General features: G+C 38.0%; 1 protein-coding gene across 1 annotated transcript in view; it reads right to left on the bottom strand.

Annotated features, from left to right (window-relative positions):
* Positions 1-894: 894 nt before the first annotated feature.
* LOC147575766 (uncharacterized) overlaps positions 895-16,044 on the bottom strand; it is a 29,105-nt gene continuing 13,955 nt past the window's right edge. The window contains exon 4 of the mRNA XM_086679554.1: positions 895-3,629. Coding sequence (XP_086535680.1) covers positions 1,384-3,629 — 2,246 coding nt within the window. The 3' untranslated portion in view covers positions 895-1,383. The remainder of the gene's footprint in view (positions 3,630-16,044) is intronic.

Raw genomic sequence — 16,044 nt, 5'->3', positions numbered from 1 at the left:
TCATATAATCAAAAACCCAAGGGCCCAGATCTGTTTCTGGGTACACTGGACCTGAGTTTACAGCCTAGATTACAACCCTGAGTGTCATATAGTCTGTCTGTGGCTTCTATTCTGAACTCTGCCTTAGAGGGCAGTTACCTATAGGGGTTTGTAAAAAATTGAGGCTGAGGGCTGGAGGATGCACATAAATACACTCAAGGCAGTTTGAAAGGACCATGGGTGAGAGGGGAAAATGAGATCATAGACTAGATATCCCTCTGCACAGAGCACATTTTATTTACCATTTTGATATTTTATGTATTTTAAGTAGTTACGTATTAGCTTTGGGGGCCTCCTTTCCAGAGGTTCCTCCAGGCCCCGACATACCTGGGAGATGTTGAACTATGAGTGTCTAGCTTTGATTCACAATCATATTAAATTCCACTACACATATGGAAGAGACACAGTTAATAGAAGGTACTATTTGTAGAAACAGGAGTCCTGCAAACTTAAGGAATACTTCACATAAGCATTTAACGCTGTTGCCCTAATTCAATTTGTCTGTTTTAAAAACTTCATACTCACATGAATTGCCAGGATAGGGTTGCAGAAAGGGTATTATTAACACAAGGGACCTGCTTGTGGTGAAATCTTGGTTCCTTTTTAACCCTAATACAATACAGATTCCAGATTCCTTTTTCATTTTGTAGCCTGTGCTCATGGGTACTCAAACTATAAGCGACAACATTTTGTAAAACTTCACATAAACACAAAGTGCATGTAAAAACCGCTGAAGTGTGAATGACAGTATGTGACTTAGTATTAAGGTACCATCCGTATTTCTGCTCGAGAATATACCTTTGTTATGTAAAATATCTTAAGAGGAAACTCAGAGAAGGGCACATGAGAAATCTATGTATTACTGCAACTTCTTTTATTTCATTTTACTACTTTTTTTTTGCTTGTTTGTACAACACACAATATTCATCTATAAATTACAAATTCTTAGGTTTCCTAAGACAAATGTGGCATCAAAACTACAACACAATTTCCAATGTTATATTACCTCTAAAGAGAATCTTCAAGCTGTATGTCTCAAACTGAAAGATTTCTCCTTAATAGAAATTCTGACATGACCTAGTTTGTATTTTTGCTAAAAACAAATGACAAAATCAAAAAATCTGCAAGGTTTTATACCCACATTTGCTAGGGGACATTCAAAGGAATGTTACCTAACAAGACTGTCTTTTATGTGTTGCAGTCTACCTCAGGGTAAAATAAGGCAAGTTTGTGGACGAAAGTTATTCAACATTCAGGATATCGACATTGCTTCCTCTACATGAGCTCTCTGAAGTGTAGTGACTGCTTAATCACAGCTCAACATTCCTAAGACCCACTGCAATCCTAAGGTTTCTCTTGCGTGTGTGTTCTCTGATGTACAATGAGGTTTGACTTCTGAGAGAAGGGTTTTCCACATGTGTTACATTCATAGGGCTTCTCGCCTGTGTGTGACCTCTGATGGTTAACAAGGTTTGATTTACGGTAAAAAATTTTTCCACATTCATTACACTGACAAGATTTCTCCCCTGTGTGAACCCTATAATGCACTGTGAGGGATGATTTGTGACTGAAGGATTTCCCACAGTTATTACATGCGTAAGGTTTCTCTCCTGTGTGTTTTCTCTGATGTAAAATAAGTCCTGACTTCACACAAAAAAATTTCCCACATTCATTACATTTATAGGGCTTTTCTTCTCTATGAGTTCTCTGGTGCACAACAAGAGCTGACTTATCACAGAAAGACCTTCCACATTCATTACATTCATAAGGTTTCTCCCCTGTGTGTTTTCTCTGATGTAAAGTAAGTCCTGACTTAACACAGAAAGATTTCCCACATTCATTACATTTAAAGGGCTTTTCTTCTGTATGAGTTCTCTGGTGCACAATTAGAGCTGATTTGTGACAGAAAGCCTTTCCACATTCATTACACTCATAGGGTTTCTCTCCTATGTGGATTCTCTGGTGCTGAGTGAGCTGAGACTTCTGGCAGAACGTTTTCCCACATTCATTACATCCGAAGGGTTTCTCCCCTGTGTGTATCCTAGTATGTTTATGTAGGGACGATTTACTATAGAAGATTTTTCCACATTCATGACACTCGAACGGTTTCTCCCCTGTATGTATCCTGTAATGTTGAGAGAGGGTGGATTTATGGCTGAAGAATTTCCCGCATTCAGGACACACAAAGGGTTTCTCCCCTGTGTGAATTCTCTGATGCACTGTGGGGGCAGACTTCAAACACGTTTTCCCACATTCGCAACATTCATAAGGTTTCAACCCTGTATGAATTATCTGATGCCTGGTGAGTACTGACTTGTGGTAGAAAGTTTTCCCACATACATCACATTTGTAGGGCTTATCCCCTACGTGGGTTCTCTGATGTTGTATAAGATGTGACTTCCGACAGAAAGATCTCCCACAGTCAGGACATTCAAATGGTTTCTCCCCTGTATGAGTTCTCTGATGCAGGATAAGGTGTGAATTGATCCAAAAGGATTTCCCACATTCATAGCATTCATAGGGTTTCAGCCCTATGTGTGTTCTTTGGTGTTTGGTGAGGTCTGTCTTCTGGTAAAAAGTTTTCCCACATGCGCTACACTGATAGGGTTTCTCCCCTGTATGTATTCTCTGGTGTATCGTGAGGGCTGACTTGTGGCTGAAGGCTTTACCACATTCGTTGCACACATAGGGCTTCTCCCCCGTGTGTGATCTCTGATGTTTCGTGAGGTCTGACTTCTCCCAGAAAGTTTTTCCACATTCATCACACTGAAAGCGTTTCTCTCCCGTGTGTATCCTTTGATGTCGAGTGAGGTGGGACTTATGCCAAAACGCTTTCCCACATTCATTGCATTCAAAGTGTTTCTCTCCTTTATGAGTTTTCTGAAGTTGTGGAAGGCATAAATCCCCCCGGAAATGATCCCCACTCTCACTACACTCCGAGGGTTTCATATGTGCCCCATGAGGTTTCAAAAGGGTGGACTTCACACATAATGATTTCCCACAACCACGCAGTCCACAGTGATTCTCTTCGGAGGCATTCATGTGATGTAACAGGAAAGAGGAGTTAGGAAAGAAGGTGCTCCCATATTCAATACATTCAGAGTGATTCTCTTCAGTGATCTCTCTCTTGTACGTACTCAATGTTGCCTTTTCCGGGAAGGTTTCTTGATACATGTAATATTCAAAATTTTGCTCTGCACTTTGAATCTTCTCATGATCAACAGAGTCTTCATCCTGACTGAAAGTTTCCCCATGTTTAAAAAATTCACTTTTCTCACTAGTAGGAGTTTTCTTGGGTTCAATACTGAGTAGTAATTTTCCACAGTCATTAAATTCATCAGTCTTTTTTCCTAAATAGTTTTTCATATAGATACACAATTCAGAAATACAGCTGAAACTCACTCCATATGAGTCACACTGACAGAGGCTCTCTCTGGAAGGAAACGAATTTGTGTCCAGGTTAAATGGTTTTCCTATTACATTACCTCGTTCCTTGGTCAGCGTTTTCTTACTGATGAATGCAACTTCCCTCACAGGTTTATGCTGGTTTTCTCGGCTCCTTCCTTTCTTGTGATCAGTTTCCCAGACTTCTAAAGATAAGAAAAATTAACCGTACACATAAATACTAGCGCATTTCTTCTGGAATGCAACATATATACAAATGCCCTATGTTTTAGTCGATTTTGATTTCTTGTCTAGTCTCCAGGGAAGAAAATAACTATAAATACTTATTTTTTCGATTTCTTCTGTTGGACATGAAAATACGAAAACGGAAACAAGAAACAAAAGGCCTGCCATTGTGGAAGAAAGGAGAGGAAACTACTACAAGCATACATCTGCATTCCGACGTCTGAGGAGTAACGGCAGCTACTAAATTCGGAACATCTCCATCTATCCTCCAAATACCTGTAAGGATCAACATAAGGAGAGCAAATAAAATAACCAATCAACAACCCGTGACACCAGCATAACTGGGCAATACAAAATACTACTGACTTCAAACCACCACTGAGGAAATAAACATTTAATACAGAAGAAACTGATATAGAGTCCACATCTATATAAAGAGTCAGTTTGAGTCTGTGGCAACTACACGTAGAGGAAGAGACAGAGAACTTAGAGATAATTAAACTTCTTTTTCTTTAATGTTTATTTTTGAGAGAGAGAGAGAGCATGAGCGAGGAAGTGGCAGAGAGAGGGATACAGAGAATCCAAAGCAGGCTCTAGGCTCTGAGCTTGTAGCACAGAGCACGACATGGGGCTCAAACTCAGGCACCGTAAGATCCTGACCTGAGCTGAAGCCAGACGCTCAATGGACTGAACCACCCAGGTGCCCCTAGAACGTATAGATAATTAAATGCAAATAAAATCACCGCCTGAAAGGGGAAGTCCCACAGTGAGAGGAGAAAACATGGAGCGACATCTTCGTTCTGACAGATGACAGCTCAGACCACCGAGAACTCCAACACAAGGGACTTGGAGTATTAATGGGAACTACGGAGGCAAGGGCTGATCGGGAGAGTAATTCAATTGTAAAAAGGGCAGAGTGATCTTAGAATATGACTCAAATTGTAAGAACCTGGTTATGAGCTGAACTGTCCCCCTCCCAAACTCGTATGTTGAAGCCGTAAGGTTTAATGACATTATCAGGGTGCAGCACTAATGACAGGAAAGACATCCATATCAGAAGCCGAAGAGACACCAGCCCTTTCCTGCTCTCCCGGTTTGCAGAAAAAAAGCCATGTGAGGAGAGGGCCAGAAGGTGCTGTCTGCAAGCTGAAGACAGAGGGCTCACCAGAAGGCACCAGAGGGCACCCTGAGGATACCTTCATCTTGGCCATACAGCCTCCAGATGTGTGAAAAAATAAATTTGTTACTTAGGCCACCCACTCTGTGGTGTTTTTGGTAAAATGGTTCAGGCAGATTTAACAGAAAGTACAAAAAGAAAAGAGATTTGAATGAAATTTTAATAAACAGCATGGAAAAAAGACCTGACAATAGAGCAAAAAAAAAAAAAAAAAAAAAAAAAGAATGACAATAAAACCAAAGAAAGAAAACTGGATCACAGAGAAAATTCTGGATAAAGCAGGTGATCTACAAAATAATAAAATACATGTTTTATTTTATTTATTTTTTTTTTTTAATTTTTTTTTCAACATTTATTTATTTTTTGGGACAGAGAGAGACAGAGCATGAACGGGGGAAGGGCAGAGAGAGAGGGAGACACAGAATCGGAAACAGGCTCCAGGCTCTGAGCCATCAGCCCAGAGCCCGACGCGGGGCTCGAACTCACGGACCGCGAGATCGTGACCTGGCTGAAGTCGGACGCTTAACCGACTGCGCCACCCAAGCGCCCCAAAATACATGTTTTAAATTAAAATTATATGTGTGACTGTAGTCTCTAAAGAGAAAAAAAGAAAACAATGGAATAAATACAGTATTAAAAACCATTATCTAAGAAAACTGCCCAGAAATAAAAAGAGATCTTACCCGCATATTTTAAGGACCACCATGAACTTTCCTTTTCCATCAGGAAAGCTGACCTGAAACAGTCCTTCCTAAGACATGCTTTAGTGAAACTGTAAACCTTAAAAGTGAAGAAGTCTCCTCTGGACAGAAAGATCAAGTCTCAATAAGCAAACAAACACGTAGATTGGGCAAGAGACTGTCACCAATAAACAAAGTGAGGTCAGTGCAGCAACCTTTTCAACAAATAACCAAGTAGAAGTCAAGGGTTTATATCCAGCCACGTGATCCTTTAAAAGTATCCAGGCTCTGGGATGAGGTCAATCATATTAGATATTCAAGAAATCAGGTAATAATGTAATCACGAAACCTTCTAGAATAGGACAAACTTCAAGCAACCGAGATTTGACAGGACACACTGGCAGAAAAGCTGAGCAGTGTAGGACTAAGACCAAAAGAAAGTTGAGAACAAGAATATAAGAGTAATATATTAATGCTATATATTCCAGTGAAGCAGAAACAATGCAACTATAAAAGCCTATAGGAAACAGGAAAAAGGAGAAGAAATAACAGTAAGCTAAGTGAGAGCCATGGAATAGTCTAAAGAAGGTCACTAAACACTCTAAAGGTCACTAAAAGCTGAAAACCAAATGGAAGGTTAAATAAGGATATGAGCAACTAAAGCCAGTATAAAAGACATTACTGTAAAAGTAACCACCAGAACAAAAACATCTAAAGTTTCTAATGGACTCCTTCAAAATGAACAAAAAGACGAAACAGAATTGTTCAGTGAATATGATACTCATTAAATGTCAACAAATATGACATATGAGACCAGACAGGAATCCTGTTAGTAAATGTGAATGGGCTTAACGCACCACTTAATAAAATGACTTCAAATGGGTTACAAACAAATCCCAAATCTCTGCTGCAAAGGGGAAACACACTGACAGAAAATGACTCAAAAAGATAAAAACAAAGGAATGGGCAATATTATTCCAGGCAAAGGGAAACAGTAAGGAAACAGATACAATCTAGTTAGCAGGATGGACATAAAAACCAAAAAACCAAAACCAAAAACAAAACACTTTACAAGGCTAACATCCACATCTTTGAATGTACAAATAACAGTGAGGAGTATTGAAAGACCGAACAACCTTCATGAAGATCTCAGAGAAGCAAGGAAAAAAATAAAACACACTGATAAAAAGAGTATTTCAAGAGCGATCAGAAAGCACAATGTCGGGGTGTAGAAGACGCAACGACATCGGGAAGACTTGTATTATGACCCATATGTAATTTTCTAATATCAAAACTTATAATACAAAATATACTTATATCTCAAGGGTGCACAAAACATTAAAAAAAAAACCTGATAAAGGTAACATGCTCAGGGAACAATGCACTAAAACTAGAACTTATTCAGGAATGGGGCGCCTGGTGGCTCAGTCGATTAAGCGTCTGACTTTGGCTCAGGTCATGATCTCACAGTTCGTGGGTTGGAGCTCCGCATCGGGCTTTGTGCTGACAGCTCAGAGCCTGGAGGCTGCCTCGGATTCTATGTCTCCCTTTCTCTCTGCCCCTCCCCAGCTCATGCTCTGCCCTTTTCTCTCTCTCAAAAATAAATGAACATTAAAAAATATTTTTAAAAAAAGAAGTTGTTATTGGGGAAGAACAAGCTTCTTCCATCAGGACTTCAAAAGCAAACAATCCTCTAGCAAACTGCTCTTTGGTGAAAAAGGAAACAAACCAAAGCCTAAGTTCTAAACCAAAAAAACTAGTGAAAATATTACTTACGAGTCTATGTGGGATACATATACAGATCAGAGGTTTCACAGCATTAAATGTCTTGCATCGGTGACAAAGAATGAAATACAAGTGAATCCTTAGCTCAAAAAGTAAAAGACTAGAAAAAGGCAACAGTAATATAAAAGAAAGAAGTAGCACAAAGAGGGAAACAATAAAGGCAGAAACACATGAATACAAGAATAAATTTAAAATAATACGGATAAGGGGACCTGGGTGGCTCAGTCAGCTTAGGATCTGACTATTGATTTTGGCTCAGGTCATGATCTCACAGTACATGAGTTCGACACTTCTGTGTTTAAGGTCCAGTAGTTTTACTAAAGCATATCTTAGAGTGAACCATTCCAGGTCCGTTTTCCCAGGTTCCTGATGGTCCCTCTGAATATGTGCATCAGGTCTTTTTTCACTTTTGGACAATTTACTTAGATTAGAAGTTAATGAAACAGGGGTGCCTGGGTGGCTCAGTTGGTTAGGCGTCCGACTTCGGCTCAGGTCACGATCTCACGGTTGGTGAGTTCAAGCCCCATGTCAGGCTCTGTGCTGACAGCTCAGAGCCTGGAGCCTGCTTCAGATTCTGTGTGTGTGTCTCTCTCTCTTTCTGCCCATCCCCTGATCGTGCTCTGTCTCTCTCAAAACTCAGAAATAAATAAACATTAAAAAAAACAAGTTAATGAACAAAAAACAGAAAAACAGTAAAATAAGTGGTAAGTCAAAAAGCTGGTTCTTTGGGGGTCACCCGGCGGGCTCAGGTGGTGGAGTGTGCAGCTCTGGAGCTTGGGGTTGGGAGTCTGAGCCTCACTTGAGTGTAGAGATAAATAAAGTCTTTAAAAAAAAGCTGGTTCTTTGAAAAGCAACAAAGGAGGCAAATCATAGGCTAACCTCTTCAACAAAAACAAGGGAATGAAATCTCAAGTGTGCAAACTGAGAAAAAAATTAAGGAAGAAACTACCATTGAAACATGGTATGAAAAAATCCTAAAGGCTATTTTTGTTCAACTTGATACAAATACATCTGAAAGAAATGTAGCAACGAATTTACTAACAAAATACCACTTACCAAATTTAACTTGGAAGAAACAAAATGTAAATAGAATAATTCCCACATAAGAAACAGAAAATATTGAGTTTGCCTGAGCCATAAAATACACACTCGCATCCTTTCCACCTAGAGTCACAAGTTGTTAAATTTTTGCCACATTTGCTTTATCTTTCTCTATATAAAGGCTTTCTGACCATGAACTATTTGGTTTATGTGCAGACATCATGACCTGTTATTTCAAACATGTCAGCATGTATTTCCTAAGAATGAAGACATGATCACACTCAAGAAAATCCTTCAATGATACATCACCCATCATATAATCCATTCAAGAGGAGCAACAGCTTGCAAATATCTATGTGCTTGTGGGCTACACAAAACTCCTCCCTTCACCACAAAATCCTCCATAATCAGAGGTATAGCTATCATGAAAATGAGTTTCATCAAAATTATCTCTTTAAAAATTTTCCACATAGGTTCTGAAATTTGTTAACGTATCTCTGAGGTATGCCTGTACGGTCTTTCTCCATTTTCAGTGTTAGGAAAATGCTGGCCTACGAATGAATTAGTATACCTTTTTTCCTGGATTTTCTTGAAGAGTTTAGTAAAACTTGTGTTATTCCACATGTGGCAGAACTCACTAATGAAGCCCCTGGGTCTTCTTTGTGGAACAGCTATCTATTTCTTCTGAAGTGAGCTTTAGTAGTTGTTTTTTTGCAGGAAACTGTTCATTTCATCTAAATCGTTGAATTCATAAAGTTAGAGGCATAATATTTCCTTATTTGACTTGTAGTATCTGTAGAATATTTGGTGATATTGCCACTCCTATTCTTGACATTAATAATTTGTCTCAGGGCACCTAGGGGGGGCTCAGTTGGTTAAGCGTCTGACCTCGGCTCAGATCATGATCTGGCAGTTCGTGAGTTAGAGCCCAGCGTCGGGCTCTGTGCCGACAACTCAGAGCCTGGAGCCTGCTTCAGATTCTGTGTCTCCCTCTCTCTCTGCAACTCCCCTGCTTGCACTAAATGAACATTAAAAAAAATAATAGTAATTTGTCTCATCTAGAAGTCTGTCAATTTTACTGACCTTAAAAGAACCAGCTCTGGGTTTCACTAATTTTCTCATTTATTCCTCTGATTTGAATTACATCACTTTTTATCTTTATTACTTCCTTTCTTCTGCTTACTATGGATTTAATTTGTTCCTTTTTTTTCTAGATTCTTAAACAGGAAGCAGCTGAAGCCATTAATTTGTGATGGTCATCTTAACCAACACAAATTTCACAGAGGTGTGTTAGATATATGTGTGTGTACACACACATGAAATTTATACATCATATATTAGATATGTTGTATATAATACATACTCCATATAAAAGAAATTTCACATATGTATTTGTGCTAGAGATATATACATACACACAAAAATGTACTTGTGTTGGCCACTAGTTTGTGATAGTCCATCTTATCTGACACAAATTTAATACGTGTGTGTTAGATGTGTGTACACACATATATACAAAATCCAATGTATGAAATATATACATATCTTAAATATACTTTATAATACGTATTCCAAAAAAAGAAATTTCACATATGTATTTGTATTAGAGATACATACATACACACAAAAATATACTTGTGTTAAGTAAGAAAGTTTTCAATTACTACAGCTGTGTCCACCTTTAAAAACTAGGAAAGAGAAAACTAAACCCAAAAGTAAGAGAAGAGGACCACTTGGGTGGCTCAGCCGGTTAAACACCTGACTTTTGATCTCAATCTCAGCTCAGGTCTTGATCTCAGAACATAAAGTAGTAATTCAACAATGTATTGTTGGAATTTAAACACATACAGATCTACTCTGTATACAAGTAATATCACAAAAATAGAGTAGAAGAAACAGAACTATATATGAATGACATTTCTATATTTCACTGTAGATGAGGGGGTATAAATCTGAAGTGGAGTCTGTTAGGGTGAATTTCTTAGGAAAATTTTAATAACAACCATTACGAAAATAACTAAGTGAAAAGGTCACTGAAGAATTTAAATACTATGCTAAAACACATTCACTTAATGAAAAACAAGGTACTTGTTTGAACTATGGGTTCAAAAAGGCATAAGGCAGATAAACATCAAAACGCAAAATGGCAAGAGTAAATCCAGTCATACCAATAACAGAAAACTGGGAATGGATTTAGAAATCCAATCAAAAAGCAGTAATTGTCAGGTCCCAAACACAAGCTGTCTACATGAGACACACTTAGATTCCTATTAATGAATGAATTAATATTAATGAGTATTAATGAATTAATGAATTCATATTAATGAATGAATTAATGAACTATATTAATATATGACAAAATATACTTTAACACAAAATACGTTATTAGAGATAAAGAGGGACATTATATAATGAAAACAGTCCATCAGTAAAGGAGACATAAATCCACGTAATTCTACGTTGCTGACGATGAGACTAGAGCAAATACTGACAAACTTCAAAGGAAAAATACACACAACAAAAATAATTAAAGACTTTAAAATTCCAAATTAAGTAATGGATAAAACAACTGCTAGAATACAAATAGGAGGGAAAAAAAGATAAAAATAACACTATCAGGTGACCAGAATAACAAATATACATAAGACACTCCACTCAAAAAGAGAGGGTTACACATTCTTCAGAAGTACATACGGAAGGTTCCCCAGAATACATTTTAAAAGGTTCTCCCACCAAAATGGAAGGAAATTATAAATCAATCATATAAAGGAATTTTGAAAACTCACAAATAGGACATTAAACAATGCATCTCTGAATAAAATAGAGGGGAAAAATATCCAGGGAACTTAAGAAAACACTTTGAGTAAAAATGAAGACCAAATATACGAACACTTGAGACACACAGAAAACAGTACTTAGAAGTCAATTTATCCTGCAATAACCACATTAAAAAAGAACAAGCCCAAATCAATAATCTGCCTTATACAACTGATAACAATGGGGGAAAAAAAGTAATATAAATCCAAAGCAAGCAAGGATGGGAAATGAGAGAAGAGTTAAAAATTAATAAACCAGAAAAGAAAGGCAATAGAGGACTCTTTTAAAATATCAATAAACCTGACTAAACTATATTTAGGCTGACATGGAAATAAGAGACATAACAGTCAAATTATTGAAGTTATGGGGCGCCTAGGTGGGTGGCTTAGTCAGTTGAGCACTCAACTCTTGATTTCGGCTCAGATCATGATCTCATGATTCACGTGATTGAGCCCTGCATTGAGCTCTGTGCTGGCAGCGTGGAGCCTGTTTGAGATTCTCTCTCTCCCTCTTGCTCTCTGCCCCTCCCCTGCTCACTCTTATGTGCACACTCTCAAAAATAAATAAACGTTTCTGAAAGAACTAAATTACTGAAGTTGTGGAATAAAGGCAGTACACACGCTAGGGATAGAATGTACTAACATTACAAACCTGGAATGTTTTCTACGCTACAAAAACAAAATATAAGTGAATGTTTTGAATTGTATGTCAACTAATTTGATAACTTGGCTGAAATACAAAAGTTCCTAGAATCGGAAAAAATCTAACAACTCAAGAAGAAATAAGCTATCTGAAAAAAAGTGTAAGAAGTAAACACACTGCAGTCATTTTAAAACTGCCCATAAAGGAAGCCCAGGTCCAGATGGTTTCACTGGTGAATTTTTAAACTCGTTTAAGTAATAATTAATATTGATTATTCAAACACTCCTGCAAACAATAGAAAAGAACACCTCCCCCCTAATTATATGAGCCTTATATTACATCGGCACTAAACTCAGACATGATGAGAGAAGACAACTACAGTTCAATGTCTAAAACAACTAAGAGCAACATCTTTGGAATACAGACCCACAGATACTCTGCACAATACTAGCAAATGTTATCGAATAACACATTACGAGGATTACACACAAAGACCCCGTGAGATTTATCCTACTAACGCAAGGCTGGTTTATCATCCGACAATGGCAAGTGAGCACCAACAGTGCACTCTCCCTCTGATTCACTCGAGCTGGAGGGTATCTTCTCTCCGCGTTCTCCCTCTGCCTCACTCCAGCTCGCCAGTGTCTTCTGGAAAGCAGTGTGTATACTCCTCCACCATACTTGGGCGCCTACTGCCTAGTGCACACTTTTAGATTCCCCAGCTCTGGTGGCCAGCATCACTTCTGCTTCCGGTCTCACAGGACTGTACATATTTGCATACTTTAAGAGATACCGTCTGAAGATCTCCCTTCCAATCACGCTGAATCTAGATGCTGAGTGAGATCCTCCCCTTGGGACAGTGACAGGTCTTGGAACACCCTCAACTACTGAAAGCCACTACAAATAAAAGAGGCTGGTTAGACAACCATGAAAATTTGACAGGCAACCAAGAGCTAAGTCAGGGTCGAATGATAAGCTTCATCACCTACACCAGGCCATTCTTCCAACACTAGGAGAGGTGGCTGTTTTATCTAATGAACACAAACCAACACAGAGAATCAAGAAAAATACACAAAGAAATGTGTGTTCAAAACGAAAGAACAAGAAAAAACCTAAGAATAAGTTCATAATGGAATGGAGACAAGTATTTACCTAATAAGGAGTTCAAAATAATAGTCATATAGATGCTCATCGAACTCAGGAGAAAACAGATGAACACGGTGAGAACCTCAACATGAAGAAAGTACCAGAAAGTACCAAACAGAAAATACAGTAAGACAACTGAAAAATACGAGAGGAATTCAATAGCACAACAATGAGGCAGAATGAATCAGTAATCTGCAGACAGTGGAACTCACCCAATGAGAGCAGGGGGAAAAGTGAACACAGCTTAAGAGACATATGAGACAATATACAGCAGACCAACATTTGCATTATAGAAATCACAAAAGGGGATGAAAAAGGAAGGAGCAGAAAATTCACTGAGAGAAATAAGAGCCAAAAACTTCCCCAAATTGGGGGGGAAAAAAGAAATCCATATCCAGGAAGCCCAGAAATTTCTATTTAAGTTGAATTCAAAAAACCCCACCAAAAACATTATGAGATGGAGTGCCAACAACTAAAGACACGGAGAGAATGTTAAAAGTAGCAAAAAATCCACAACTGGTTCCAGAAAAGGGAACTCTCATAAGATTATCAGATCCTTCAGCAGAAACTTTTCCAGTCAGAAGGCAGTGGCATGGTATATTCAAAGAATGGGAAAAGAAAAACCTTTACTGGACAACAATACACAGCAAAGCTCTCATTTAGAATCAAAGGACAAATAAATGAGTTTCCCAAACAAAAGCTAGAATTCACCAACACCGGAAAAGCCTCACAAGAAATGTTAAAGGGACTTCTTTAAGTTGAAACAAAAGAATACACATTAGTAACATAAAAACATATTAAAGTATAAATCTCACTGGTAAAAACAAATATATAGTGAAATTCAGAATATCCTAATGTTGTGAAGATAGTGGGTTAATCACTTACAAAATCAGTATGCAACATAAAAGACCAGGGGCGCCTGGGTGGCGCAGTCGGTTAAGCGTCCGACTTCAGCCAGGTCACGATCTCGCGGTCCGTGGGTTCGAGCCCCGCGTCGGGCTCTGGGCTGATGGCTCAGAGCCTGGAGCCTGTTTCCGATTCTGTGTCTCCCTCTCTCTCTGCCCCTCCCCCGTTCATGCTCTGTCTCTCTCTGTCCCAAAAATAAATAAACGTTGAAAAAAAAAAAAATTTAAAAAAAAAAAAAAAAGACCAAAGTACAAAAAATAACCATAATTACTTACAATCATTAATTAAGACATACAGAAGATTAAAAGATACAAGATTTGACATCAAAACTATAAAACAAGGAGGGTGGGGGGAGGAATACAAACACATAGCTTTAGAATATGTACAATCTTCAGTTGTTGTCAACTTAAAATTAACATTGTCCTGAAATGCCCCATTAGACCAGATGGACTTTACAGACATTTCATCCACAAAGAAAACTTCTCAAGTACACATGAACAATTTTCAAGGATTGACCATATATTCAGACAAAAAACAAATCCTAGCAAATTTAAGAAGACCCAAACCCAATCAAGCATCTTTCCTGCATGAAACTAGAAATCAACTAGACAGAACAAGAAAGCAAAAGGTAGCATGCTTGCTGATTTCAAACTATACCACAAAGCTATTGTAATCAAAACCGTATGCTATTGGCATAAATGCAGACACACAGATCCATGCAACAGAACACGGAGTCCAGCAATAAACCCACATCTAAGTCAACTACTCTATGACAAAGGAGGCAAGAATATACAAGAGGGAAAGGACAGTCACCTCTTCAATAAATGGGGTTAGGAAATACGGACAGCCACATGCAAAAGAGTGAAATTAAACCGCTATCTTGCACCATACACAAACTCTAACTCAAAATGGATTGAAGACTGGAACACAAAACCTGAAACTATGAAAGTCCTCGAAGAAAACAGGCAGTAGGCTACACATCAATCTCGGCAGTAAGTTTTTGTATTTGACCCTAAATACAAAGGCAACACGTGGAACTGCATCAAACTAAAAAGCAAAGGAGACCATCAATCAAATCAAAGACAATCCACTGAATGGGAGAAACTATTTGCAACCATTTATCTGATAAGGGGTTAATGTCCAAAACAGAACTAATATTACTCAATAAGTAAAATCATATTTGATTTAAAATGGGCAGAGGATATGAATAGACATTTTTCCAAAGAAGACATACAGATGGCCAACAGGTACTTGAAGAAAGTACTCTACGACACTCATCATCAGGGAAATGCAAATCAAAACCACAATGAGATAGCACTTCACACCTACGGGAATGACTATTCTCAAAAAGACAAAACATAACAAGTGTTTATAAGGATATGAAGACAAGGAAACCCTTAGGTACTCTTCATGGGAGGCTGAACTGTTCTGCCACCATAGAACACAACATGGCAGTTCCTCAAAACATTAAAAATAGAACTATTATGTGATCCAGTAATTCCACTTCTGGGTATATATCTGAAGAAAATGAAAACACTAGCCTGAAAAGACATACACATGTTTTTTCACTGTAGCACTATATAAACAAATGAAGAATACATAGTTATAAGTTAAACACATTATGCATACTATATTTTATATGTTTTACATACGTATGTATTATGTATATATACATATTATAAATATGATATACATGTGGAATATTACACAGTCATAAAAATTAATGAAATCTTGCCATTTGGGGACACCATGGATGGATCCTGAGGGCATTATGCAAAGTCACAGAAGTCAGACAAAGGAAGACTAATACTGTTTGATCTTGCTTACATGGAATTTGAAAAATGAAAAACACAAACACAGTGATGTTATAGATCCAGGGAACATACTGTCGGTTGACAGAGGTATGGGTGTGGGGGTAGGAGAAATGGATGTGTGAGTGTGTGTGTATATCAAAACGATGTATTGTCAAGACCACACACACACACACACACACCTTTATCAACAACTGATGCTGAGGCAATTGGGTATCTACATGCAAAACAATTATACTCTTTTCTCACAACATACACAAAAGTGGGTAACAGACCTAAATGTAACAACTATTTACTTAAAGAAAATATAGGAATGAATCTTTCTGTCCTTGGGATAGACACAGCCGTTTTAGATACAACACCAAAACCA

Source organism: Puma concolor, chromosome D2 (assembly GCF_028749965.1).
Source record: "Puma concolor isolate L17-30 chromosome D2, mPumCon1.1.hap2, whole genome shotgun sequence".
NCBI lineage: Eukaryota > Metazoa > Chordata > Mammalia > Carnivora > Felidae > Puma > Puma concolor.
This window is presented reverse-complemented; position numbering and strand designations above follow the sequence as displayed.